This window comes from Tiliqua scincoides, chromosome 1, assembly GCF_035046505.1.
Source record: "Tiliqua scincoides isolate rTilSci1 chromosome 1, rTilSci1.hap2, whole genome shotgun sequence".
Taxonomy (NCBI): Eukaryota; Metazoa; Chordata; class Lepidosauria; order Squamata; family Scincidae; genus Tiliqua; species Tiliqua scincoides.
In genome coordinates, this window is record NC_089821.1 from 295,436,834 (window position 1) to 295,452,525 (window position 15,692).

The 15,692-nt window shown below is 42.2% G+C and overlaps 1 protein-coding gene across 1 annotated transcript in view; it reads right to left on the bottom strand.

Annotated features, from left to right (window-relative positions):
- The window catches only part of PRIMA1 (proline rich membrane anchor 1), a 55,120-nt gene extending 39,663 nt beyond the window's left edge, over positions 1 to 15,457 (bottom strand). Inside the window, exon 1 of the mRNA XM_066612205.1 lies at positions 15,374 to 15,457. Coding sequence (XP_066468302.1) covers positions 15,374 to 15,457 — 84 coding nt within the window. The remainder of the gene's footprint in view (positions 1 to 15,373) is intronic.
- Positions 15,458 to 15,692: the final 235 nt, after the last annotated feature.

Sequence of the window (15,692 nt, forward strand, 5' to 3'; positions counted from 1 at the left end):
GCTCTCCAGAGCCTTGGCCATCATTCTTTAGACTCTTATTGTTCATCAACCAGGCAGCAGATTTTTTTTTAATGCAAGTCTTAAAAAGAGATTTTTATTCTTAGGAAAAACATTACCTTCTCTTCCACACACAAGAGAGAATATGCCACTTTTAAGCTACTCCCTGGTGCAACTCAAGCATGTGTCATTTTTAAAAAGTGCTTTTTTAAAAAATCAGAACTATTATTTTATGCATATACTTTATAATAAAGTACAAACATTTTAAAGACATAAAAACCCACAACACACTTTACAAAAAAAGAAGAGGAAAAGAGCAATACTGCATTATCAATACAAATAAGGGTAACAGCTATTAATATAACTCATCAATATAACCCATCAGATAAATAACATTCATTCACATATTTTATAGGCCTATTAGGCCCCACTGCACTCCGCTATGCAAAACTAATTTCAGAATCTGCTCCCTTATTCCTCTATTCCTAAACTTCTCATTCCTGTATATTAGTGGTTCTTACACATTTAGCACCAGGACCCACTTTTTATAATGAGAATCTGTCAGGACCCACCAGAAGTGATGCCATGGCCATAAGTGACATCATCCAACAGGAAAAATTTTTAATAATCCTAGGCTGCAATTTTACCCACACTTACCCAGGAGTAAGTCACATTTACTATCATTGTTAAAAGAATATAACGTTTCCCCAAATGCAGTCACATATCATGGTAGCATCAAATCTAATAGAATAAAAATAAAATATTGAGATGAATGGGGACCCACCTGAAATTGGCTTACGACCCACCTAGTGTGTCCTGACCCACAGTTTGAGAAACACCGCTGTATACAATAAAGTAGTTGTTCCCAAACTGTGAGCCATGGCCCCCTGGGCAGCAAGAGAAACCAACCAGCAGAGCAAAAGAATCCTCGCAAAAACCTGCAACCCTATACAATGTATAGGATTATAGCCCTAATGGGGAACTATAACAAATGGTCCAGTAGATCCATTCACTGCAAGAAGGGACTGCTGGAGTTGATCAACAACTAGCAACTAGCATCCTGGCTGCTAAATCAGGCTGGTTTGACAGCATTTATAGATTTGATATTGCTTATTCCATCAGTCTTGATGGAATAAGCAACAGAGGGTGCAATCCTAACCCACTTTTCAGCACTGACATAAGGGCAATGCAGCTCTGTGGTAAGGGAACAAACATTCCCTTACTTTGAGGAGACCTCCATGAGTGCCACCCAACTGCAGGATGCAGTACACATCCCATTGGCACAGCTATGGCAGTGCTGGAAACTTAGTTAGGATTTGGGCCAGAGTCATATTGTACCCACAACAAAATCTTGTCCCAAGATCATCCTCATCACAGACCCAAATCCAAAGGCAGACCTACCACAAATACTGGAAATAAATTTCCTGTCTACACATTGCCAATACTCTCCTCCCAATGAATTTCTCTCTTTATTTAGAGTATAACAACACCAGTACAACAATGTATATAAATTCTCTCTCAGAGCTACATTGGTTTACATCTGCATTCCAATCCCCCATGTCTTCCTCCACTGCTTGTCCATAACTGAAACTTGCAAATCCTCTTCCCAAAGCCTTTTATAGTGATTTTCCATTATATCCATCCAGATAATATGCAGTCTTCATAACTTCTCCCTTAGATTTCATTCTATTTTGATCACCTTCTCAAATTTGGATCGCTCCTCCAGCATCAGAGTTGATTTTCTTTTCTTAATAATCATATTCTTTATTGTCATAAATTGAAATAAAATGGAGGGCACAATCCTGACTTGCACTGGAACAGGCAGGCCAAGTTGCAGGCATTGTGTCCAGCACAAGGTATGTAACAACTGGAGGGCAACTCAGGTTAAGGGGATATTTTTCCCCTTACCCCTTGTCATTACTCCAGCCATTCCTATGTGGCTACTCGGATCTGCACCCATGATTTTGTGGATGCAAATCTGAGCAGCCTGTATAATGCTACTCGGGTTGCAATTTGCCCTGTGCTGCTGTGGCTGGTTCCACCACCCTCCTGGGCCCGATCTGACTCCAAGTTCACCCTTCCCCTACCCACCTCTGTTTCACCCTCCCATCACCCTCTCCCATCCCCTGCACTGGCCTGCCTTGGCCAGCACAGATGTATTGGTGCAGGGTCCAGATCCAATCTCTGGGAGCCAGAATCGGCCTCTGTGCCAGCCTTGTTGACTCCCGAGGTGGTGCAAACATGCTTTATGGCACATTCGTGACACCCAGAAGCAAGCTCAGAGGGCCTGTGTCAGCTTAAGTGCTGGTTAGGATTGCTCTGTAAAGTGATGCATGCCTAGCAATCAGTAGGACAAACTCTACTTCCTCCTGGGGGGGTGGGGATGGAATGGTGGTGATCTCTGGATCATGGAGCCTTTGAGAATGCCCTCCACTGATGGGGGCAAAACGTCAGGCGAAAAGCACTCTGTTGGACCACGGCCTTCAAACCTGGACATATTTAATTGGACTACTGGACATTCCAGCCATGAAAGCTTCAGTATGGATGAAAAAAAAATCAAATATCTCCATTTCTAAATAAATATTTGAAAATTAATCCATTTCTGTAAATCAATATAAACAAACATATACACGTTATCAATCTCGCTCTGGTTCGTACCAAACAACTAAACTCATTTATACATTTGCTAAAGTCTATCCTATACCCAAAGCAGTATATTATCAAGCTTAGGTACAAAATTAAAGGTTGTGTTCAATGGCCATATACTCATACCTATAGGAGGAATCTATAAAGAATATTAATGGTGACCTCTCAGGTAATTTTAGTTCAACATTTATGTGATTATTACTTAAGGCTGATCCTTTGAAACGAAACAGTATGGTTTCTTTAACCCTCTTGCTAACAACATCCAAATTACACGTATGGCATGTACACTCCTCTAGTCAAGTCTTTTCTTTTCGTAAGCCTAACAAATCCTCAGTTCATGTATAGTACAATACACATCATCACATGGCAGATGCAGAAACGTAAAGCATTCTTTCACTGATGCCTTGGAGACAGCATTTTGTTCCTCAAAGACCCAAAGGAAAGGAGAGGAAACAAAGAATGAGAAAAGCTATGCTTAGCTGAACTGTAAAGAACTTCTAGAGGCCACATGTAAAGAACTTTCAACCCTTTAAATAGCTTGTCGGAGTCCATTAGTGAATAGATGGACAGTCCAATTCTACCTCACTCCCCACGTGGTGATGCAGTGGTGCCAACGTGGCACCTGCTGTATGCCACAGGGGAGTTTTGGCATGTTGAGGCCTTCCCGGAGTAAGCCCCCGCTGCCGCCATGGGTCAACCGCGACCTGTGCCAGCAATACTGCGTAGACTGGTGAAGGCGGAACAGTCTCCGGAAAGAGGTTAGGATTTGTCAGGCACTGCCGCTGCCAAACCCAGCCCCTTCCCAGGCCCAAGACACCCTCCTTCCCCCCATCACTTCCCTGTTCTGCATCCCCTTCCCCACCTCCATCCAATCACTGCAGTTTTACTTTGCCTGAACCAGTGGGTGACCTCAGTTCACTGTTGCACAGACCTCACCACTCACTGGGGCTCCTTTGCAATAGCCGTAACACTATTTACGCCACCAGAACACTTGGTCTGGCAGCATAAATGGCCTATAGCAGGGGTGTCCAAAGTTTTTGGCAGGAGGGCCACATCATCTCTCTGACACTGTGTTGGGGGCCGGAGGAAAAAAAGAATTTACATTTTAAATTTGAATAAATTTACATAAATGAATATATTAAAGATGAACTTATATGAATGAATGAAGAACTTGCAATAGATCAAGGCCTATAAAAGGCCTTGTACAAAGCAAGGCTGGCCTTTCCTTCACTGCCACTGTTGCATCACAGACGTGAAACAGCAAGCAGTGGAGGGAGCTCTCATCCCACAGCTCATGCGAGACGTCAAACAGTTGCTCTCATGCTGAGAGCAGTTGCATTGGGCCAGTGTGGGCTCCAACAAATGTCCGAAGGGCCAGAGGCTCATTGGAGACTGGGGGCTCCCTGAGGGCCGCATTAAGAGGCCTTGAGGGCCACAAGTGGCCCCAGGGCCGGGGTTTGGGCACCCCTGGCCTATAGGATTGGGCCATTACTCACACAAAGTATTCCAACATTACCCTATCAAAATCAAAAGCCATTGTAGAACGTGACAGAAAGTTTACACAAGCTTCTGACGATTCTTTGAACATGAAGCCCAGTATTGATGCAATACTGTTAATGTCTTTAGCATGACTATGACACTGTGAGGAGACCACAGGCTTATATATGCCTTCCCTATTCCTAGTCTTGTTAGTGCAATTGACCCATATGTCCCCTCCCCCACAAGTTCAGAGAACGTGTGAGTGAGAAACTGGGACTTCACCTGATGGTCACTCCTCCAACAGTCAGGTACATTTTAGCTATACCCCTTGTTGCCCATATTAGTGTGACATTAGCGTGAAGAGGCTGTACATGCATAGAGCTGCACATGTTTAGGGCTGCTACTCACATTTGGGAACTCTAGGGTGGCCAGGAAGATGTCCTTCTCATGGAGGAGCCCTTCTTATATACAGCCCCTTCACACTAACATTCAAACAAGTAGCATGAGGGTGTTTGGCTAGCAAGTAGCCTGCTGTTGTGGAGCATGACCACAGAGCACAGCACCATTTCCACCTCATGTTCTCTGAACGGGGAATGTAATGAGTGAATGTTGTTGACTTACAGCCTCATAGATGCTAGTCATGGTTAATACTAAACCACACCTGCACAGCTTGTGGACATAGGTGCCTGCTGAGTTATTTCCAACTTGGTCGACCACACAGTCTGCAGGCATGAGGTTTCCTCTAAACCAGCATTTTTAAACAGGATTCAAACCCTGGTTTCTAATCTTAGGTAAAATGAGAGCCCTGGTTTGCATTAGTGCCAATGTAATGCTGAACGAACACTGAAATGCAAAAGGAAGGGTCAATGAATTCACACTACAGGGAGGAGAAAGTATGCAAGCCTTCAATCTGCTCCCAATCTTTTAATCTTTCTTATATTTAGCAACTGTCCCTATTCATCCCAGCATAGCATCCCTCCCAATGCTTGTTGATGAATCCCTTGCGCTTCTTCTTTGAATGCTAATGCTAGCAGTGCAAGACTTCAGTAGGACTTAGATTACCCTAATCTCAACCAGATTGCTTTCAGTGGGGCAGTTCTGAAGTGAGCATGTATCTACATGTGCAGAGGATGCTGCTCCATTCCTTTCTGTGAGCAGGTGACTGCTCTGCATCGCTCATTTCTTAAAGAAAAAAACCACTTCCTGTTTTGATCAGTCACAAACACTGGGTGCAAAAGACTTCAAACAAGAGTTCAATGAGCCAAAACTTTACAATGGAAAACTACAGTATTTACACTATGTTCAAGATCAAGGTGTAAGCCTATAATATTCAGGTCAGTTATGAATGCACAGATCTTATGAAGCTGATAAGCTTAGCCAGGCATTAAGCTATAACTTTGACACCAGCTGGAGCTTAATGGTGCATCCTATAATTGGTTTTGTTACTCCGCAATCTTCATTCACTTTTGAAGGGATCCTCTGCAATCCTTATGCTTAAAAATGACAATGATGAAAAGAATAGCTAATATAGTGATATTAATCTGGTGTGTTTCACATACATTATTTCAGAAATGCTTATAACATTTCATTATAACATTATAACATTATAAGAAATGCTTATAACAATCATGTAATTGGTTATGTATTTCATTTCACTTCTATTCCACGCTTCTTTTATCATGGAACTCAAAGCAGAATATGTGGGGTACCTAGAAGGTCAATAATCTGGGCATTTACTTGCTTAGCTTCAGTAAGGTTGTTCTATCATCTGACCATGGCTTAGGGTCCAAATATTACCTACTGTTAGGAAAGGGAACCGAAACTGAGAGATAGTTTGCCTGACAGCACAATCCTATGCAGGTTTACTTAGAAGTAAGGCCAATTTTGTTCAATAGTGCATACTCCCAGGTGGTGTGCAAAAGATTGCACTGTGAGACTACCTACTCAGTTTATGGTGCTGACAAGTAAATTTACAGGATTAGAAAGGAAGGAGTTAGCAGCAGTACTGAAGCAGTGGTATAGCTAACCCCCACAGCACAGTGGCGGTTTCCCATTGTCTTTGTCAGTGGGGAGGTGATAGCACTTACTGCAGGTGCGCAGCAAATGCCGCAAAATCAGCCCTCCAGCCCTCCCTTGTCTCCATATAGCTCCAAATGGAGCTTTCTATAGGCATGGGCCACACATGTGTTGAGGAGGGGGAGTGCAGGAATGGGGGTGATGCAATGATGTGGGTGCACCATCATGTTACTCAACTCAGGGTACTTGCCCCCCCAGCTTTGCTACTGTTCTTGAGATCATACAGAGCTACTTTCTACAGGGCCAAGCATTATTGCATCTAACCCAACATTTATTCTGAGTGGCATGGCATCAACGGTTCCAGGAAGCAGAGGGTCTTTCCCAGCCCCACTGCTGAACTGCCAATACGAGGGACTGAAACCTGGGATCATCTGCATGCAAAACACATGTCTGCCACCAGGCTATCGATCTTGCCAAAAAGGCACAGCTGTCCTTGAAGCCATGGCTGCAAAAGAAGCAAGATCCTGAACAATCCAAGATGGAACGGTGTCATTTTCTTTGACATGAAGGACTGAAAACAGTGCATGATCAGAATTTCTGTTTTTGTGATGAAGTTGAATTGGTGCCAAACCAGTCTTGAGGTCAAGCATTGGTATTTGGAGTAAATAAGAAGAGCCCTACTGGATCAGGCCAGGGGCCCATCTAATCCAGCTTCTTGTATCCCACAGTGAACGACCTAGGAGCACACAAGACAACCGATACATGTATTATGTTGCCACACCCTTGCATTTGGCATTCAGAGACAAACTACTTCTAAAACCTAGATGTTGCATACAGATGAGAATTCTGAAATTCCAAGTTTGGACCTTGAATAAAGAAATAATGTAATCTGTGTAGAACCTGGAGCATTTCCAAGTTACCTCAAAGTACTCCACATCTCATCTGAAAATGAAAAAGCTCATGTTAATTTTTTTTATAGCGAAAAAGACACTTCTTCCTCCATGAGCCCCTTAAAACTAAACTGAACATCCAATATTACTGGAAACTATGGAAAAGACTGCAGCTCTCACAGAGCATAAAGACCCATATGGTGTGTAGTTGCTCTTTTTTTCCTCTAGTGTCTATCCAAGATGCAATAAAGTTGGTGGATTAGAAGGCAACAAAAGCTTTGCCCTCCAATGAAAGATTTGACTAAATATAGGTCTGCTGCATATTTTACAGTTTGTTTTGCCTTTTATAAAGATCTTCCAAACCAATATCAAAGTGGCTTTCATTCGGTCCAATCACCACACACACACACACACACACACACACACACTTGGTATAATGTCAGTCACATCTGACATGCAGCTAGCTGTTGACGGACTTTAGCGCCTGGATGTTAAACCAATCTTTTGGGTGACATTTAATGTCAGAGGACATGACTCTGAACTTTAGTCCCATTCCACTAGCCTGTCTGAGACTGCAATCTGCAGTTGGAATCTATGTAGAGCTGGAAAGAGTTCAATGGTGTCTTAATATCTTCAGCTGTGGACAGTGTGAATTTTGACTATCATTTTAAATACATTTTAATTGATTACAACACGGCATGTAAGTGTGCAAGGCAGAATGTGTGGGAACTTTCTAACAGCAGGAAAGGCAGAAGAAAAGACAAAAAATCCCCATATATGGAAGCACCAAATACTTTCTGTTTACTTTCTATAAAAGTAAACAGAAATGAGCGAGTTGTCTCTTCAGTCACAAGTGCCATGCCACACAATTCTAACTCTATGCACCGAGTCCCATGAAGTTCAGTAGGATTACTCCCTAGTGAGCAGATTTGCTGCATTACATTGCAATTCACAAGCTGGTTACTCAAAGGAGACTCTTTCCGCCGAGAGAGTTGTGCCATTTGGCTTGAGTCATGGGTATTTTTTAAAATACTGCTCAAATTAAGTACAGTCGTGCTGCAAACTCCATTCACGATCCTTAATGTATCAAGCTACATACACCCACATCAACACTACTGCAGATTGATCCATGTCAGGCAGACGGGTGAGCCATGAGCCAAAAAAGAGCACACAACACCACGGATTCCTGAAGCCGACCCAGGCTGCTTACACAAGCGAAGGTGTACCATTTGTGCAAACCACGATCTCAATACATAGTCTCCCAAGCATGGACTATCATGTGCCTGCCTGCACATTGACAGGCAGGCAGGCACGCTTGAGAATGAAAAGACTGAGATGTACATGCAATAATCCAAGCACACTTGAGACAAAAAATGGATCCCTAACCTGAATAGCGTGCAAGTTATATTCTGAATCCTATGTAAAGAACATCAGTTGATGCCACAAATTTAATATCTACACATAAGTACAAAGATGTCTCTGCTAGGCGATGTGAGAATAACCTGGGGTTCAGACAAGAGATCAGAACTTTATGTCATTTTTACAGAAATAAATCCACCTCAGTGATTCAGCAGAGACTAGAAATCTGAGCCGGCTGTATAGTTGCCATTAACACAAGAAACAGACAAACACTTGCAGATTTTTTTAGTTTACAGTATCTTTTCTGTACCCATGCCCTATTCATTCTCTCTCTCTCTCTCTCTCTCTCTCTCTCTCTCTCTCTCTCTCTCTCTCACAGGCCATCCACATATCTCATTTATACATTATCCAATTAGCTGATCCTTACTATGATGGTGCCGCTTCCTCACCCCTCACTTCTCTGCATCCCTTCTAACCAACTACCTCTTGGCCTAACCTACCTCACAAGGTTGTTGTGATTAAAAAAGAGGGAAGGAACCATGTACGAGCTCCTCCTCGTACACCACTCTGAGCTCCTTGGAGGAAGGGTGATATAAAAATGTGAAAAAATAAATAAAATGCAGCCATTTCTGCCCCCAAGTCCTTTTATGCTAATAAATTAACTATTTAGCAATTGGAATATTAATATTCAACTATTAAGAACTTCCATGATAGTAAAGCAGCTCAGCTAGCAGCTGGCACAGGATGCATTTCTAGAAGTGAAACCAGGGCAGGAAGCTGTAATACGCAAGTCTCTGTGACATCACAGCAGTCCAACTGTGGAGCTGACAAGGTCTCAAACATCGTGGGTCTGCATTTGCTTCCATTTTTTGTCTTTCTAAAGCACTTCTGTGTTTGGGATACATTGGCAAAACAGTGATTTTTCTGAAAACTATATATTCTCATATGACACTTTATTTCATACCCCTACAATCATAAATACACTAACAGTTCATCCACACCATGGCATTCAAATCATTATTATGATATGTATTTATTTTAATAGTTCTTTTTCATTATTGATATTGCAGGGTTTATTTCTTTTCTTTTAAAGCAAACTTGGAGCATTAACTTCAGTGCACTAAACCAGGTAAAAATGCCCCAGAGCTCTTTTGGTACTAACAAATCTAGGCATGAATAATTCAAAAAAGATGAAAAGGCTATTTGAGTGCATCAACTGACAATTACAAATTGTCAGTGAAGAACACTGAAGTCTTATTTTAATGAATACAGCAGAATTTCCACTTCTTTGCCTTGGGTGCTAGAATGGATAACTTGGGAAACAAGACAGCTACTTTTTAATCCTGACACTGTCCAAAGGCCACACGGAGCCAGCTGCTGACTCTCTTCTTCAGCCTGTATATGACGTAAAAGCTGAGTGAGAATAGTTACAAGGCAGCAGAGAAGTTCTTATTTCCATTGTAGCTTTTCAAGTCCTCTCTCTGATGTGGAACTAGACACAGAGCAAGAAGAAACAAGTAGCTCTGAGACTTCTACACACTGGTGGAGCCAGTAAAACAATTGATCCAGGACCAAACCTGCTCTCAGTCATTCTGCTGCCTGTTAACAAGAGTGCCTTCCATTTACCTGAGTTGCTGCTCTTAACCAATCAATAAAATGGTTCCCAAAGAGTCCAGATAAGTAGATTTTTGGTGGCCACCAGCAAAGGCCCAATAATCAGTTGCTGTCTTATTTATGACCTTTTTAGTCTATCCTTCCTTCAACAGCCCAGTGTGGCATACATGGTTCTCCTTTCTTCCCATTTTGTCTTCATTACAACCCTCTCAATTCGGCTAAGATGAGAGATGATGACTGGCCCAAGGTCACCCAGTGAGCTTAAGGCTGAGTGGAAACTTGAAATCCAGTCTGTGTCCAACACTCTTAACTACTTCACCAAACAGGTCCAGTTCACACACAACCACCATATGTGGGTTGTTGTTTTGAGCACAAGCTAGTTCATGCCTCCAGCTTGCCTGCTTCCCTTTCTTCTTCACACGCAAAGGAAAGTGATTAAAAAATCTTCTTTCACAGCTTGTAACAAGTCACAGTTTCCCATTGCATTTGACTTTAACCAACCAGATTTTAGTTTGCTAGCCTAGTTTATTAACTCTGGTTTATACAAACCACAGTTTCCTGAGATCAGACACACTGGGAAACTGTAGCTTAGAAAAAATTGCAAGCAGATGCTTCGAATCACCGCTTGAGCTGAAGGAAAGAGGAAGAACACAAAAGTCTGAGGCTCAGGCTAATGACTATAGTTTGTTGTTATGTGTGAGCCACTTTTTTTTGGGGGGGGGAGGAATTGTGCCAAAACAAATTCAATCTTTTATAGAATATTTCAAGAGGGCTCATCTCAAAAAACCTTCTGTGTTCTGGAAATACAAGGAGGGAGAGCAGGACCACACCCACTGGTCATTTCCCCCCCCCCCCACTCTCAGCAACCATAAATTATGCTTTCATAAGAAAATGATGTATGTCCATGGACCACAGGAGGAAAGGGCGATTCCAGCCAGTAACCTAGCCAGAGGGAGGACACACATTGCCATCACTGCCCGGAGTGGCTTCATCAGCAAATAAGAGGGGCCATCTACATGGTGCATTGTTGCACCTGCAGTATTTACTGTACCATTCCCCCTTTGGCTATGCTACTGATTCCAGCAAAGGAGACACATGTCTGATTTTCCTGTTCAAAACTCTCTGCCTGGACAATTTACAAATTACAGTACTGTACAATTAAATGGCTAGTTCATAAACAGAAAAACTAGACTTTTTAAAAGTTACTTCTGTGATGGGGTATACTGAAGCCTTTCAATGCTTAGTTACCAGTATTTTGGTGACTTGGCATCACATTTGTGGACCTCTATCAATCAAGGTTGCTGTGCCTGTAATAACTGCCAGAAAGGAGAAGTCTGGCAGATGTAATTTCTTTCATCACTGTAGAACTGGGACTGTAAAGGAGAAGCAGCAGCAGCTGAAGTTCTCCCTTCTATGAATATTTTAAACAGGCTCCACACCCTGGTGTATCAGGCAATTCTATAGCATGGTGGTCTCAGGTAAAGGTCTTCAATCAGATTATCCTACTGGAGTAAGTAGAGCTGTATTATCACTGAAAATATCCATAAATGTGCCTTACTGACTTGCATATGTGGATGATTGAATCTTGAGAATCTAATGTGCAGCAGAACAGAGGTTCATACAGATAAAGATGTCAGCATTATATAGAGCTGATGCAAAAATCCGTTTTATCAAGGTGTAATGCAAAGAAAGGTCCAGGCTTATGTCTTTTGAAGACATCAAATGTACATTCTCTGTATGCATAAGTGCAATTGCTACTCATTCCGAGGGTCAGAGGAACAAGAAAAAAAAATATATAATACCCCCCCCCCCAATTTATTCATGTGGATTTCTAGGTTACAAAATGACAGAGTTCCACAATCTAATAAAATGTAGTATTGATTTTTGTATATATCACCTATGACACTTGCATAAAAGATGTAAGCCATGGCGACTGACTGATTGATTGGAGGATGTAGGTTTCAAAAAAAGCAACTCTCTTCACATAATTACATTTCCCTCTAATCTTGCACAGTTTCAATTACACAAGCTTGTTTAGCCACCCGAATTCTAGTGCAAGGCAGGCAGCACAATGAGAGCCTGATGTTGCAATTGGACAGCTGACAGATCTTAAGGCAAGAGGTGAAAAGTTAAGCCAAGCAACATCAACAGTAAAATGTGGACCCAGCTAAGTTTGGAACAGAGGAAAAGGACAACATTCTCTTTGTACACCCAGTACCCAGGTTATCAATTACTCCTTATGAGGCCAAAGTTAAGAGAAAAGCAAGAAAGATACATGTGATTAGGGCTTCATTAGTGCAGCTGCCTCAATTGGAAGATCACTGTCTTATTTACTATGAGTGTATTACTACACACCATTAGGCTGTTTACATCCTATTGAAGTTAGTAAGAGTTAAACAGCCTAACAGTATAATTTCGGCCTTACCATTTCCTCCGAGTCTGCCTGCATGACTCCTAGCCATCACATATGACTACCGAGGTCACCCCACATGGCAAATTAAGAACTGGTAAAACTGATTCAGCCTGTACCTAGTGGATTCTGAGTTCACAGTCACACTGGACAACAAGTCAAACATCTAACAAAAATAGGTTATTTAGAGAGACCTTGCGTTGAACACCTAGAGTCATTATGCTTTGCAAACCTTCTTCCCTGTCAGCGTGTTAAAGAGTGAAATCCTGCTCCAAATGAACAAGCTGATGTTATAGTTTCGAGACCCAACAGTGCTAATTACTTAAATGCACCGAGGCTCAAATCCCATAGACTAAAATCTCATACCACACAAATAGCTGGAATTATTATCAGTAACTATGGCAATTGCAATCTAAACTGGACTCGAAAGACAATTCTTTTGGGGGAAAATAGCAAAAATAATCCATAATTATTTTTGTGTGCCAAAGGACGGAGTGATATTTTGAAAAACAGATATTAACACACTAAGTGCTCATAAATGATTATCTTCACCACAGCATATGGATTCATGCACCAGAAGATGCCATCTCCCAAAGGGGAAAGTTTGTTTTGTCATCTTTCTCTTAGGCCTAAAATGCTGGCACAGTACAGGGATAGATTTATGTAAGTTGGCCTGTGGAGCCAGAAGTCAGATTCAGATGTAATAACAAATGATGGTATTTTACATAGTTAAGCTGAGGCAAGTCTTAAGCTCACATGCTTCTCCCTCTCCTTCCTATCTCCACCACGCATGTACCAAAGGAGGACATTCCATCACAGTTTCGAGTAAACCATGATTTTTTTCTTTTCTCCATAATTAGTTAATAATAAACCACAGTAGTAAACCAAGAACTACTGTGATTTGATATCCTGCTTTTTAGAAATCACTGTTTCCCATATTTGGATGAAACAAGAAACTGCTGCTTGCGATAAAACAAGACCAGAAATGCAGAATTTCCTCCCATCGCGCATGAATGACAGAGAGTGTTTGGGCCCAAAGTCTGTGCATGTAACAGCCAATCGTGGTATGTCACGATGCCTGAATTGGGTCAGGTAGTATACTGGCTAAAGTGTTGAACTTTGATGAGGAAGACCTGGGTTCAAATCTCCACTTAGCCATGAAACTTACTGGGTGCTTTGGATAAATCATTTCTCATAGTCTCCTGTATCTCGTATGCTTGTTTTAAGATAAAATGGGGGGGGGGGAAAGCTACATACAACACTTTGAATTCTTTAGCAGAATTGTGAGATAAAAATGTAATGAATAACACTACAGTGATCGGTTAACAGCCCAATCCTATCCAACTTGCCAGCACTGATGCAGCCATGCCAACGGGGAGCACACTGCATCCTGTGATGGAGAGAGCCAGTCACAGAAGCCTCCTCAAAGCAACGCTTATTCCCTTACTTTGGGGGCTGTAATAACCCCTATGCCTTGTAAAGGCATGTAATAACCCTAAGGGTCCCAAGTTCACAAAAAGGGAGAAAGCTGTCAAGAAGTGTGGATAGTTCCCAGCCAGTATTCTCCAAGCTAAATGCAACTTAAAAACAGGCAAGCTACATTATCAAAGTTGAAACATTAAGTAGCACACTGAGTAAAACATATCGATCTGTGAGTAAAGAGGCAACCAACAACACCAGTCAAATTGACAAGAACACAGTAATGATTAAAGATGAGGTATTCAGGCTATTACTACAGTGTTGAAAACTCTAAACCACACCCCCTATCTGAGCAGCAGAATCTTAGGAGAGCAAAGCTTCCTGGACCACAGAATGCACACCACAGATTACTTAAGCCAAACCGCCTGAAACATCAAGATCTTCTAGATGTAAACTATTTTCATGAAAACTTAAGACTCGCAGCTCCACTGGGCACCTACCTTCCCAGCTCAAATGTGAACAAATCCTGCATCTGCCTTGCTTACCCTGATTCCTTTAAATCCTCTCACTGGCAGTAGGCCTAAACATATTTGCTTGAAACCAATGTGATGGTTCTTACTTCTGAGTAACTATGGTTCAGCTTAGGCAGCAAATAATTTCCCTAAACTAAAAACATCAAGCCTGAATTGTATTTCAAAACCGTTCTTTAAAAAAAAACACACCACCTACTTTAGGAGATATTTCTAAACAATTGTATTTAAGCAATATTTCTACTTAAGGACCCAGGTAAGTTTAGAAGAATCGGTATTAGAGAACAGGCGGATAAGCCAGAAAGTCCTGTAGGGGTTCCTCTGCACATGGAGCTTTCTTTATGCAGATCTGGTGGGTCTTGTTTGCCACAGTCATATATGGTTTCAGCATCAGAAATGTACTGTTTCATCTGACATGCACTTTGGTACCCAACAGCCCATGCTACCTGATGCAATAAGCAGACACAGAACTAATTCAGACCAGTGCCCTGAGACACTATGTGTATATGATACATCCAGGTCTAGGTCTGCACAGTGCAGGGTGACTGGCATGTATGCCATCGGGGGCTCCAAGACAGAAGTGTACTAAATAAAGAAGCAGGAACTCCAGATCATAGTAACAGAAAACAAATAGTGAGGCACAATTCCCAGATCTTCCAATCCTCTCTCTACTATACAAAAACACAGAAACTTGCTGCTAGCTATTTATGTACAGCATCAACCACAACACAATTGTAGCTGCTTTTAACACCCTACAATTCCCCTCATTCCTCAGTTAATCTCATCTCCAGGGAGCTGCACAAACCACCATGTTCAAAAAGCAGTCCTTTAATCTGGCAGGAAGGTACTTGGCTTCTGTACTATCTGCACTGGTGTGCTCCCTAGCAAGTTGGGCAATTCAAACAGTTCAGAAGTGAAGTACCTTGCAGCAGGTAAGCATCCCTGCTATCTGGGAGCAGATGGATGGACACACTCTAAGTTAGAAGTATCACCTGCAAAAGGAATGGCATTACCTGAACAAAGCCCCAGATGGGGTGGAGTGCCCAGTGAAGCAGCAGGGAAGGCCAGCAGCAATGGAGGACTTCTCTGATGAGCATCACTCCTTTGGGTGCAGCGGGGACTCCCTCCGGCTCCACACAACCTGTGTCACTGGAGGGAGGGAGAGAAGAGAAATCAGGCAGCACTTGATCTCTCCCTATTCCCAGCACATGGTTTCCCTCTCCCTTCCCCTGCCCTCCCCAAACCATGAGCCTGGCTTGGATTTGGTCAGGAGAGGAAGGAGGGAAGCTGGGCAATCTGGCTTTCCAGAAAACCCTCCCTGAAAGACAAAGG